Below are 13,183 nucleotides of genomic sequence, written 5' to 3'. Positions count from 1 at the left end.
GTGTGTTGTCATTAGTAGACACATCTTTAGAGCCCTGACTGGACTAGAATTTTATTTGTGTTCATTAATGATGAATTTATTGTGTTGACAAGATTCTCACCTTCTGCTGTATGGCACATGTTAGCACACTGTTAGCCTACATATTTGCTACTACTAGCATTATTTTTTCATTAATTATTGCAGGCAGACTATGTTTATCTTTGGAATAACGTAAAAATAGTAAAATATTTTACATATAGATACGAACTAAAACAATTGTTTGAATTTACTTCTTAAGGCGCCAATCTAACGTGAAGGAACAGCGGGTTACAAAAGTACATAAATCAAACGCACACATCTAACGTCTCTCCGGCCAACGAGTTGCATTCTGGGAGATTGAGTTAAAGTATGAGTCCGGCCAGGAGGCTCCACCACAGGCTCATTATTTGAAGTGTTACTGGTCGGGCAGCATTCCTGCCTCTTGTCGCGGGTTGTCGATTTTATGCCATGTAACGTGTTCGGGATCATTTTAATACCTTCGAGTCAAACGGACACAAAGAAGATCAACGATGGCCGGTGAGTTTTCGCGTTTGAGCGCAGGCTAGCACCACAGGCTAATGTTAGCCGTGTGAGGCAGAAGCAGCCACTATTTACCACTGTAAAATGAGGATAACTGGTTATGTGTCAACGAAATAATGTTGTACGAATGTGTATGAATGAATACGACTGTTAAACGAGTAATATAGTTTCACATGTATGCTATCATATCGCTGTACATGACATGTAGCTGAGACAGTAAGTGCTAGCTACAGTTGAAATTAATTAATTTTCCTTCTGTCCTCAGAAAAGGTGAGCGTGGTCTTCAAGGTGTACTGCCTGACGGTGATGACACTGGTGGCGGCTACGTACACAGTGGCACTACGGTACACAAGGACCATATCTACAGGGGATATGTACTTCTCCACGACAGCAGTGTGCATCACCGAGGTCATTAAATTAATACTCAGTCTGGGGATGCTCACCAAGTAAGTGTTTGCCACCATCATGCGCTCAGTTTATTGGTGACTGTGGACACGACGAAACAGTATTTAATTTCACAAGTAGATGTAAAAGTGTGTGGATGTGTTGGAGGTGATACCTTTTGAGGTGAATGGATATAGAGCAGATAAAGGACTGATTTCTCCGGCTGGACACACCTTTATGTAAATCTTGTTCATGCAGAACAAGATTTACATAAACGTAAATACATTTATAAAAACATTTACATAACCTTATTTACTGTCAGACATTTTCTTAAATCAGTGATAAACAGTTGAATAAAATATCCAAAACCAATGCACATTACAGTTTGTAAATCTTCCTATTGCTCATTTTGCCTGGATTTGTATTAAACTTAATAGCTCATAATTAACCAGCATTGAGACTAAGTTTGTGTAAAATAACTGAGAGAGCCTTTGATTTTTTTGATGTAGTACTATTGAATAGTATTGTCGTAACCCTATTTTGGTCAGTGGTCGTGGCTAAATAACAGAAATATATATATATATAAAAATGAAAATACTCTAAAGAGTAATCGGTTTATTTTTGCCTTTACTCCCTCAGAGAAAGCGGAAGCCTCCTCAGACTGAAGAACACCATAGCGGAGAACATCATCTTCAGCCCCAAAGAGCTGCTGAAGCTGAGCGTGCCCTCCATCGTGTACGCCATTCAGAACAACATGGCCTTTGTGGCCCTGAGTAACCTCGACGCAGCTGTTTATCAGGTACGGCTACACCCTCATTTTACTGAGGTTAGAGATAAAGGGCGCTGGAATAATGTAATATAACAGAATAAACCCATTTTATTGGGCCTGCGCTGCCGCTGACTTGCGACCAATAAATGCGACTGCCATTTCTAATTTAATTCAGCGTTACAAGACGCGCTTCAGAAAGTATTTAGATCCCTTCCAGGCTGCTGTGTTGCCAACCCTTTTCATGTGTGACCACAAATCCAGTAGTTGTTAGACCTGACTTGTGTTTTTTCCCGTGTAGGTGACGTACCAGCTGAAGATCCCCTGCACCGCCTTGTGCACAGTCCTCATGCTGAACCGCTCTCTCAGCCGGCTGCAGTGGTTCTCCGTCTTCATGCTCTGTGCAGGCGTTACTCTTGTCCAGTGGAAGCCTGCAGAGGCCACCAAAGTTCAGGTACAGGTGGAACTAGTTAAAACACAGATGTTGCACCCGCTCTGGTTACTCGTATAGTCCCAATCTCCTCTTTTTCTCCTCAAGGTACAGACTGTTTTTACAATCTGCAATTACTACATTTTTTGTTTTTTCTTAGGTTGAACAGGATCCCATTGTTGGATTTATTGCCATTGCTATTGCTGTTCTTTGCTCTGGATTTGCAGGTAAAATAGGCACTGGATTTTGTGCTAAAACTGATAAATACTTGATTAACGCAACAAGATGTTTTAAGGAGATTTATCGTTGTACTTACATTAAATATCCCGAGGAAAATGTACCCAACAGTTTCGTATCTTCCTCTCTGATTTAGGCGTGTACTTTGAGAAAGTGTTGAAGAGCTCAGACACGTCCCTTTGGGTGAGAAACATCCAGATGTACCTGTCTGGCATCGTCATCACCCTCATCGGCGTTTACATCACCGACGGAGAGGCCGTCCTAGTGAAGGGGTTCTTCTTCGGTTACACGCCCTGGGTGTGCTTCGTGATATGTAAGTACGACAAAAACTTCGAGTGGGTCCCCTATCATGTCTCACGTTTTGGCTGACGCTGGTTTCTCTGCCTGCTTCCAGTCCTGGCCAGCGTGGGAGGTCTGTACACGTCGGTGGTGGTGAAGTACACGGACAATATTATGAAGGGCTTCTCTGCTGCGGCAGCCATCGTTCTGTCAACGGTGGCGTCCGTCTTCTTGTTTGGACTTAAGATAAGTACGTTCGATTTTTATATTACCGCTGTGTTTTACACTAAGAACTGAAAAGTACACATGATTAGCCACAACATTATGACCACACTGATTACTTAGACATGTAGCACCCACCTAAACCAGACTAGGCTGTTTTGGAGGCACAAGGGAGACCTACAGCTGGTCATAATTTTATGCCTGATCAGTTTAGATTTTTGAGAATATTGCACCTGTGGTGTTTGTCACTACACTCAGGATCAGGAAACCTGATACGTGATTGGTATCAGGGTTCAATCCAGGCATGTGGTCGTTATTTGTTTTAGGTTTGCCATAAACCAAAACCACATCAAACATCATCTAGTTTAGTGGCGTCAAAGCTGCCAAAAATAGAACAACCAGAATCACGTGACTAAACACTGTGTGAACTTTACTCTGGAACATTAGTCAGAGAACAACTGGTAGAACTAGAATGAAATCTTTGCTGCAGGGGCTACACCGCGTAATACTGACTAACAGACATTTTCCCTCTGGCGCAGCGATCACGTTCGCCTCTGGAGCCCTCCTCGTGTGCGTCTCCATCTACCTGTACGGGCTTCCCAAGCAGGACACGACCAAGCTGGACCCGAAGGACAAAGACCGGGAACTGAAGCAGAAACTGATCGCCGTGTGAGTTACTGGACTCGGCGGCGTCTTACGTCGGCGTCCGCTTTGGGGTTCGCGTTTCCTGAGGAGGTCGAAGCGGTGCCAACGCCGAGCCGTCTGGCTCTGCCTTCCGTTCATCGCAGAGGTGACTGCTTCACCACTTTAATGTAGGTCCTACCTTCACCGCTATGGGACCGCCGACGGCACTATGACCTTCCCAATAATCTGAATGAATCTTAATGTTTTGATGCCAAGCAATCTTTTAGAGCTAGAAAAAGTCTGTAAATAATCTGGAGTCGGTCAGTGAAATCTTGGGATTAACTTCAGTGATGCTGGAGTGCTAATTAGGAGGACTCTCTGAAGCCTCTCTCTCTCTCTATATATATATATATATATATATATATCTCTGTTAGAAGGGCCGTGTAAAGATCACAACTCCTCCTCATGGAGATGTGGTTCAACTGTCGTCTGTTTTTAAAATGCAGTGTGAGTGTCTTCAATCAGAATCACAGGAGAAGGTGATCGAGTGGGCGACGACTGCATGTGGGATTATATGGTGATTTAATCCTCTCTTTATTGTCTTGTATCTTTTTTTGTACCACTTCTGTGTTAAATGTTATTTTAAAAGGAGCTTTTATTAAAACCGAACGAGAAAGGAGCAGTTTGCATTTCTGAATCGTGCCTCAGAATAAACCTCCTTCAGTGGACTTTCAAATAAAATCTTTTTTTTTTTTTTTTTATTCTGAAAACGTAAGGCTCTGTATTTACAGTACAAATTTACAACAACAGTATTGTCACCTTCTGCTGCAGTGAAATAGCATTGACAAAGAAGTCAGAGACTTCAGTTTCACATCTTATCGACCGGCGTGATGCCCAGGATCTTCATCCCGTTGGCGAGGACTGAGCAGGCGCCACTGAACAGACGTAACCTTGCCTGTTAGAATAAAATGAAGGAGAGAGCACTTTAAAACATCTTACAAACAAACATCAGTAACACATTAAAGCAAAGCTCTTCAACAGGGGCTCCTGGTCCTCCAACGCTGAGAGACTTTTTAAGTATAACTGGTCCTGGTTTTAAACCAACAGGTTCAACCTGATTATTGTATCACTGCAGAGCTGCTACTGCTGCGTGCTATCGTTCAATAAATGCAAACAAAAGGCTGAATTGTGCTCATCACACACTTCCACAGATGCAGACTATCGATACAAAAGTACAATAGTATCGTTTAATTTGCTGCATTTCCACGTTATAATCGGCAAATAACTGTATATTACAATATAGTAAACAACATTTTTGCTCATTAGGTCAAATAGCATCATCAGGTAAAAGTTCCTCATTCATACAGTTCATGAAAACTAAAAGTTAAATGGTGGAAGTTGTGTGTTTTTTTAGTGGTAATTTAACAGAATGATAATACTGAGAGTATTAATACTGATGGTATAATTCATAGAAAGAATAATGGCTCATAGCGGCCTTTGTGTGTCCAGTATAATAGTACAATAGGACGTTTAATATGAAAGAAGTTGGTTTTGTTTATGGAAAAAAAAAAACTGACAAAAATAAGTGCTGCTTTTTTTGGATAAATGAAAAAACATAACTAAACATAAAACAAGACTAATTGTTACTAACTAAGAAAAAGGTGACACTCTTGAGGTCCAAAATTTAAAAAGCCTTTATTAAAAGAGGGTAATTTCTTGGTCATCTTTTTCTTAGTTTGCTACAGTTTATGTTTTATTCTACGTTTTCTGGGAGACACGAAGTCATTGATTCACTGTGATATTTGTGTATTTAATTGAATTTTTCTTTGTACCTGTGCAACATCCTGGGGGCTTCCTTTCACCGGCAGCTCTCTGTGCGCCGAGGCGATCAGGTGGCTGGGAAAGCATCAAGACGGAGAGAGTTAACACCCACCCACCGAGAGTAACGTCACCGTTCCCGCTAGCAGATAAACATTCAGCGACAGGGATCACATCCTGGTCCGTACCACAGCTTCAGTAAAAAGTTGACAAGGTGTTTGGGTTGCAGATCCTGGGCCGACTGGTAGAGCACCTCGTCATAACTGCGAGCAAACATAAAAGATTTGGTGAAGGTGGAGCAACGCTGGGAAACTTTTTTAAGGATTGCAGGTTTCATTTTGTTTACCGAAGGAGGTGCTGCAGGATGGTGACACTCGTCCGCTCGGGGAGAAGCGACGGGTCGAACGTGGCTGCCTCCAAGCCTTCATTCCTCCGCTTTAAACTGCAGCGACAACATGTCTGAGTTAGGTCCTTAACTCTTTGTGATACGTGTAATGAAGTTATAGATGTGCACTGATTTTTGGCTTAATAATGGAGGTAAACGGAATTGGTTGCACGGACAAATATTTTCATAAAGCCGACGGTTGCAGACCTGCAGAGTCGAGCGTGCGTGTACTGCAGGAAGACGCCCGTGTCGCCCTGAGCCTGCAGCATCCGATCCCAGTCGAACTTGTAGTCGGACTGCAGGGGACCTTTAAAGTCCTGAACCAAAGACAAGAAGACAGGAGAAAACGGGTCAGTCCTGATCAATACACAGACAAACTCAATATCGGACCTAAAAACCCACCTGGACGATGAGTGCACTGATTCCCACTTTCTCTGCCGTGTCCTCTGGGTCGTCCATTTCCTTCGTTGCTGTGGAAAAAGCCAATCAGCAGTTAGTTTTAGCCTCGAAACCGGACTGCTGTGACAACCTCATTTCCCTTCGGGGATGAATAAAGAAAGTAAGAAAGTAAGTAAGAAAGAAAGTGAGAAAGTAAGAAAGAAAGTAAGTAAGAAAGTAAGTTATCTATCTATCTGTCTATCTATCTATATGCATGTTTTCCCACTTTAAAGAGAAACAGATGGGTGATGCTGGTGACACAACAGCTTGTGCGTTCCCCACATTCGTTCCTTCTGACATCGTGACCACAGCGGTTTAAATGAGGGGCCGTGCTTCTCCCAAAAACTTCTTTTAAATCACAGCCTGGTTACTCGTCATTAGTAAAGGATGGGAAATTAATGGACTTTCAGTCTGTGTCTGGAAAATACGGTCGAGTAAGACGAGATTTGTATAGACACACACAAATACAACACTATTATCAAAAGGAGGTGAAAGGTCAGGGTACAGAAGAACAATCTGGGGTTATACAAATGTTCATAAGAGCTTATAACTCAAAGTCCTCCCGACGAATTATTGGGAATCTGTACTCAAGTATATTATCAACAGATTGTATGAAACAAAAATGGGAAAGAGAAATTGCAGTCTTCCCACACTCAGATGTCGACCACAAACCCACAGTGTTGGAGAAGCTTTTGTTGGAAGAACTTGGTGAGGTTTTTCATAACCACCCAAAATAAAATCAAAATAAACAGGCCATCAAACCCAATGTTGGAGACAATGTGGCCGACTAATGGCAGACCATGCTCATATTTTTTGGACCTTGCAACTTTTCTGGACCCAAATAAAAGCTACAACAAAGAGGATTCTGGGATTTGATATTGACTTCGCACTTGTGTCTCATTTTATTTGGGGAACATAACAAAGGATCTACATAACAGGGACAGATATTTATTAAAGATCCTCAGCAAGTAAAAAAGCAATAACCAGATGCTGTTCTTCTTAGAGAACCCCACCCTGAACTAAATGGGTCACATACATACCTAGTGTGACATGTAGACATGTAGATTGTGAAGTTTATCACCCTTATGTGTATTACTCAATGTGACTGAATGTTTATACATGACCTCCTGTTTGTGTTATGAAAAGAATAAAAAATAAAGGTTAATCTGAACAGCATCCTCCGATTCTGTCGAGTATTGTGTCATTTACAGGCCACAGTTTCATGAGGGCACCACCCACAGATGTTCCATATGAAAACCTCAACTCCCCACCAGTTATTTTGAACCGAACAATTTTTTAAATATATTGCAACCTAGACAACATGTCACTTTCATTTCCCGCTAAGTGCCCGCTAGGGGGGCAACGGGCAACGCCTGAGGCTCCAGTGATTTAACAGTACTTTATTTTGGCACACAAGTAGCAGTTTTGTATTTGCGTCAGAGTTAACACCTGGAAAATCGCCAACATCTTGTCATGAGAAGTGAAGACTTCACATCAATTAAAACTGAATGCGGCACAAACAAATGCAACGTAGAGACTTACTGTGACCGTGCAGCAGCTTTAAACTGTCACATACTCACACTGAAAGTGTCAGTTTCTTGAGCACAGCTGGACTGTACATTTTACCTTATTTATCCTTTATATCTACGCCTCGTTCATATTCGTTTACTTACTGTTGGACTGGCTCATGTTGTGGAGCATCCTGGTCCGAGCTTCGTCCAGCACGTCCTCCAGAAACACCACGTCACCGGTCCTGGTCTTCATGCCCTGCACCAGCCCGAAGGACACGTGCCGACACCTGGCAACCAGCAAAGATGAAAATACTGAGTTACAACTAAAACCGCTAAATGTGCCACAATGACAAGAGGAGGTGGTAGTTTTAATTTATTCTATTTTGTTTTGTTTAATAAGGAATCTGTTATCTATAACCACCAACAAAGCCCATTTTTCTCCTCTGTGAAAGGTGACTCAACCAATTACTAGATACCATTGACACAGCGGTGGGTGGTGTAGGTGTGTTACATGTTACCTGTCAGCCCAGGAATGTCCCATGGCAAGTAGGATCTGGAAAAGCTGGTAGAAGTGATTCTGTTGACTTTTGTCTGTCTGCGCAAACGAAGAGAGAAAACAAACAGAAAAATTTTGACTGAACAAAGGCAAAAATGTAAAAAAAGGCGGTGAAACAGGAAAGTGGGCCAACGACTCTCAAGCTGTTAGTTACAAGGTTTATCTTCGCAGTTTCACAGATTTGTAATTACCATACTTGTTTTAAAAAAATATGATTTTGTTCAATTTTATTTGCAACTAACAAACACACCGATCAGCCACAACATTATAACCGCAGAAGTTAATGACATTGACCACCTTGTGACAATTCAACGCTACGCTGGGAAACTTGATCAAGTATCGTAGACCCCTCCCCCCAACCCACATGACCCAGAGCTGATTAATTCAGCTTAATTAACCTGATAATTGTACAGCAGATGAGTGCATAAAAACCAGACTACAGGAGGTAAAGAGAGCATCACCCTAACCACTTACCACGTAAATCATCTCATCAAAGCTGTACTTCTCCTTGCGGTCAACAGCTGCAGCGATATCTCTGTGAAACACAAGGCAGGCAAAACAAGCCACAGTCAGTCCAATATTTTCGTACTTCATTTCACGTAAACTTCCCCACCACAGGCGTAAACATCGTGTGATGGTTTAACCGTAGCTAGCACAGACCGGGTGATGTAGAGAGTGGTGCCGTCGCTGCGGAGCAACGTAGAGACGCTGCTCATGTCTCCGTCCGCGGAAAGATCCACCACACCGGTCCCGTTCCTGTCACACAAAGACACACAAACAAAAATAAATCCCCATCAAGTCCAGTCCTTGTTGCCTCAAGCTGGGATGGAAATGAATTTAAGCACATTAATAAAACTAATCCAAAAGGCGTTGAATAAAGGCAACTGGACTTGCAGAGTTTTCCTGAAGATGTCACTCATCCGAGCAGCTTCTTCAATTCTGAGGTTTAAATAGTAAAAAACTCTGTGGGTAAACTTGCTTGACCAGAAAATGGTGCCACTTTTAAATAGATGGCAGATTAAATCTTGAGATTTAATCAAGCAAGTACTGGTGGGTGTTACCCACAGAGTTTTCCTATTTAAACCTCAACTTCCCACTAGTCTTCCCACTAGAAGTTGCTCGGATGAGTCGTGAAACATCTCAACAAGTCCACTTCCCTTTATTCAAAGCCCTTTGGATCATCATGACCTGGACGACTGAGAACCTTCACAGATATTTAATAAAACGAGTTCATCTCTTTCTGCATCAAGACTTTTAAAAACTGAGCTTTGGATAAACTAAGTTCTGCCCCAACTGAGAAGATTTATAGTCCGCCAACACACAGTAATATTTATGTTACACCATGAAAGGGGTAAAGCTTACAAAGCTTCAGCTCAAGTGTCAGCTCTTTGTTTTGGTTTCCCTTTTGTTGCTTTTATAGTGACAAACAACCTGTTTGGCACCAAACAACAGGCACGGACCAGCTGCTGAGCCCAGTGGAGCATTGAGCAACAAAATAGACAGAAATGTCCCTCAAGCGGTGGTAGAGAGGACATTAACCCCAACTGGACTGAGAGACGCCATGTTTGTGTGGCTCCCGGTCCAGTCTGCTGACCCCTCGTATTATATGGCTGCAATTTGTCATTTGTCTTTCCAGTTTTTATTGTTATTATTATTATTATTATTATTATAATAATAAGACAATTAGCTTGGGACCAAGACATTCCTGTTATACACAATTAAAGAAGGAACATCTAATTTCACTTGGATATGAGTCATGTGATATTATAATAAGAGGTTTAGTTTAATACTGTGTTGTGTCATTGTAAATGTTTTAATTCACTGCTCAGGATCAACCCCAGTGCCACCGCTCTTTATTCTGGTTCACACCTAAAACGAAAGGTGAGGTTTGCGAATCAGCTAATTTTAGGAGGAATCATTATTATTTTATTAATAAACTAAAAAAAAAAGTTGCTGTTAAGCTGATCAGTGACTAGTGTCACCTAGTGGTCACTGGTGGTACTGTTTCCGTATGGGCACTAATGCTAATGTTGCTGTGCTAGTCTCACATATCGTTCATGCCTTGTTATTAAAACTAAACTGTGCTCCTCTGGCTGATTTGTCGGCCTCTGAACACACGTCCTTGATATCCTTTCCCACCATTTATTCATCAAAGGCCGTCACATACTCTGCGATTTTCAGCAGGCCTCGGCTCCGGAGCTGCTGCACCACCTCCTGAGCCCCGTCCTGGTGAAAGGACTCCCCGCTGTAAACATCAAACTGGACCCCTAACCGCTGGAAGGATTGGACATGAATTTCACGATGATTCGTATTATTACGCTCGTACTCAATTTCACACAATTTTATTTGAGATAATTAAGTTGCCGAGGTGTCTGGTGGGTTGTACCTTATAAACATGCTGATACTCTTCCACTGTGATGTCTCTGAACTGTTGCCATAACGACACAGCGTGGCTCTCGTGCTGCTCCAGCTGTCTAAAGAAGTCTCTGGCAGCCTGCTTGATATCCTCGTTGTGCTCGGCTTCTTTGTTGACTTGTACGTAAACCTACAAATGAGAAAAACACCGTCAAACCACCACGGTGCTGTTAGAGAAAAGCCTTTTTTTTTTAGCAGCAGTTAAGACTCAAAAGATAAACAACAGACAGCTACAATTAGAGATCCGTCTTCCTCCAAACTCACCTCAAACAAATGCTGTAAAGGATTCTGTTTTAATTTTTCCACGCATCCGAATTGGCCAAAGCCAGCTCCCAGCAAACCTGAAATCCAACATTTATTACAGATTTTCACTTAAATACACTCACACTTTGAATATTTAGTACTCACCAAACTGCATGCCCCAGTCTCCGAGATAGTTCATTCGAATGACATCGTTTCCAAGTGTTTGTTTCAGGTTAGCGATAAAGTTACCTGGAGAGGGAGCGTATATTGTTGAGTTAATTTTAATTATGGCCACAGATTATTTGTTGTGCAACCACGAAATGCACCAATATTTGACAAATGAAAAATAAACTCTTCTTTAAAGTCTGTAGTTGTCAGTGCTGCTTACACGGATGTTAATCAACATTATTATTGTGCCATTAGCTCTAAACACACTTTATCTCATACTCACCAATAATTGTAGAACGCAAGTGTCCAGCATGAAACTTTTTGGCGATATTTGGAGAGCTGCAACACACAAACCATGTTATTGACTAGAAAATATCTGAGGTGGAGACACATCTGGTTGCTAAGAGGTGGAAAACGTAAAAAACAAACCTACCTGTACTCCACTAATGTTGTTCCTTTTTTGAGACTATTAAAAAGTTCACTGTTTAACCCGAATTTGTCATCCTCACCCTTTCCAAATGGCTCCAACAATTTCTAGAAAAGATAAATCGGAAAGGTTATGATCACTGAATTAGTATGTCAGCTGAGTCTCGCAACTACGTTGCCTGCAATGAAGTTTAAGTTTGGGTTATGATCAAGATTCAGGATTATTTTATTGTCATTTTTCACTGTAAAAAAAAACAAAAAAACACACAAACCTGGGCAAGGAGCTTAGGATTCACTTTAAACATAACCAGTCCACGTCCAGTAAAGATGTCCTCCACCATGCTGTCCCGCTTTAACTAAATAATACAGTGTGAATTATACTTTAGAAACACCTAACACCGAATCCAAAAACACTACATATGTTCAATCAAGTAATAAATAAATGCATCAGTTTGCAAACGTACTAGTTCTGTTTCTGGAGCCTTTGTATGTGAGGAATCTTACCTGAGAGGCCAAGTCTTCTGCTTGCAGCTGAATGTCTCCACTGGATGGTAAAATCCCATTGTCTCGTAAAGTGTTAATTGACAGTTTGAAGTCAGCAGCCTGCCTGAGGGGAACAAGTCCAAGATGGAAGCTTTAAAAACTGATGAGAAGACAGACACACCTGGAGCATCATACAGCTTTAATGATAGCAACACAAACACTTAACTGTTTCTTCATAACCGGAACTGCTGCCAGAGCTGGTATCAGGGCATCCTCGGACTGCTGCAGAGTCCTGCTCAGCTAGACAATAAAAACAACACATGATATTTCAGTAGATCTCAAAATGTTAACTCTCTTCTGTTGTTGTGACTTGCTCCAGGGTCAAGGCATGTTAGCATTAGCACACAGTGTTATTTCTCATTTTCAGGACTTTCAGCCTCGTTACCTTCTCTGCAATTCTTCTTCTAAAGAAGGAGGCCATGTTTCCTGAACGTACAAGGAAAATAAACTGTGATAAAAAGGTCAATAATCCATTCATTGGACCGTTCACACTGACATGATCTCTGTACTTCCTGGTTAACCACGCCGCTTCCGGTCAGCTGGTCCAATCACACGCTTCGCTCTTAAACCGCGTCACCTAAACGTAATGGTTCGTTCGTTTTCACTCTCAGCTGCTCCCGGAGAGTGACTCTGATTTGTGCAACTACGTACCCACGTTTTTTTACGTTGTTGATGTTATTGTGGGCTTTACAACCCAGTAACAACGCTTTTTAAACTAAGTTGACTGAACGTTGTCCTTGGCAACATAAAGATAACGTAAAGCTGTCGTCGTGATTTCCAGTTGCTGGTTACACAAAATAAATTATAATAATGTAATGTGAGCATTTTCGCCCCTAATATAACTGTAAAACAAAAGTAATGAAAAAAAAAATTATATAATCAAAAGTTTTTAATCCAAAACAAACGATATGTAAAACAATATAGATTGTCCAATGTCAAAAAGTGAAATTTTTACATATTTAAGTTTTTGTTGTTGTTTGGTATTCTGTGTGTTCTATTTGGAGATTCATTTCCAAATACCAAGTTATTTTAGACACAAGTTGGTCAACTTCTCTGCACATTCACGGGTCTATAACTCCAGCCAAAAAGCCCCATTGCATCAAAACAACGTAATAACCTGAATGCCAAGACATTGGAAAAACTTTTGAATCAAAATTTACAAAATTTCCCTTAAGCAACA

At 41.4% G+C, this 13,183-nt stretch overlaps 2 protein-coding genes across 2 annotated transcripts; one reads left to right on the top strand and one right to left on the bottom strand.

The window, feature by feature from the left end:
- The first annotated feature begins 370 nt into the window (after window positions 1–370).
- Window positions 371–4,179, top strand: slc35a1 (solute carrier family 35 member A1). Its single transcript, XM_047574202.1, has 8 exons — window positions 371–555; window positions 824–1,004; window positions 1,582–1,741; window positions 2,010–2,162; window positions 2,299–2,365; window positions 2,512–2,688; window positions 2,770–2,904; window positions 3,416–4,179. Exons 1-8 carry the CDS (start codon window positions 549–551, stop codon window positions 3,547–3,549), a joined length of 1,014 nt encoding a protein of 337 aa, XP_047430158.1. The 5' UTR covers window positions 371–548; the 3' UTR covers window positions 3,550–4,179.
- Window positions 4,180–4,195: 16 nt separating this feature from the next.
- On the bottom strand, window positions 4,196–12,522 carry rars2 (arginyl-tRNA synthetase 2, mitochondrial). The gene is made up of 20 exons (XM_047574201.1): window positions 12,389–12,522; window positions 12,170–12,243; window positions 11,965–12,067; window positions 11,733–11,816; window positions 11,468–11,568; window positions 11,318–11,373; window positions 11,032–11,115; window positions 10,888–10,964; window positions 10,595–10,753; window positions 10,376–10,482; window positions 8,869–8,964; window positions 8,683–8,743; window positions 8,171–8,247; window positions 7,815–7,939; window positions 6,106–6,173; window positions 5,911–6,020; window positions 5,665–5,760; window positions 5,507–5,581; window positions 5,333–5,396; window positions 4,196–4,455 (listed from the first exon to the last, which is right to left on the bottom strand). The coding sequence occupies exons 1-20, from the start codon at window positions 12,479–12,481 to the stop codon at window positions 4,369–4,371; spliced, it is 1,797 nt and encodes a 598-aa protein (XP_047430157.1). The 5' UTR covers window positions 12,482–12,522; the 3' UTR covers window positions 4,196–4,368.
- Between the last annotated feature and the right edge of the window lie 661 nt (window positions 12,523–13,183).

This window comes from Mugil cephalus, chromosome 21, assembly GCF_022458985.1.
Source record: "Mugil cephalus isolate CIBA_MC_2020 chromosome 21, CIBA_Mcephalus_1.1, whole genome shotgun sequence".
NCBI lineage: Eukaryota > Metazoa > Chordata > Actinopteri > Mugiliformes > Mugilidae > Mugil > Mugil cephalus.
Note: the sequence above shows the minus strand (reverse complement) of the source record. Positions and strands in the feature narration are given on the sequence as shown.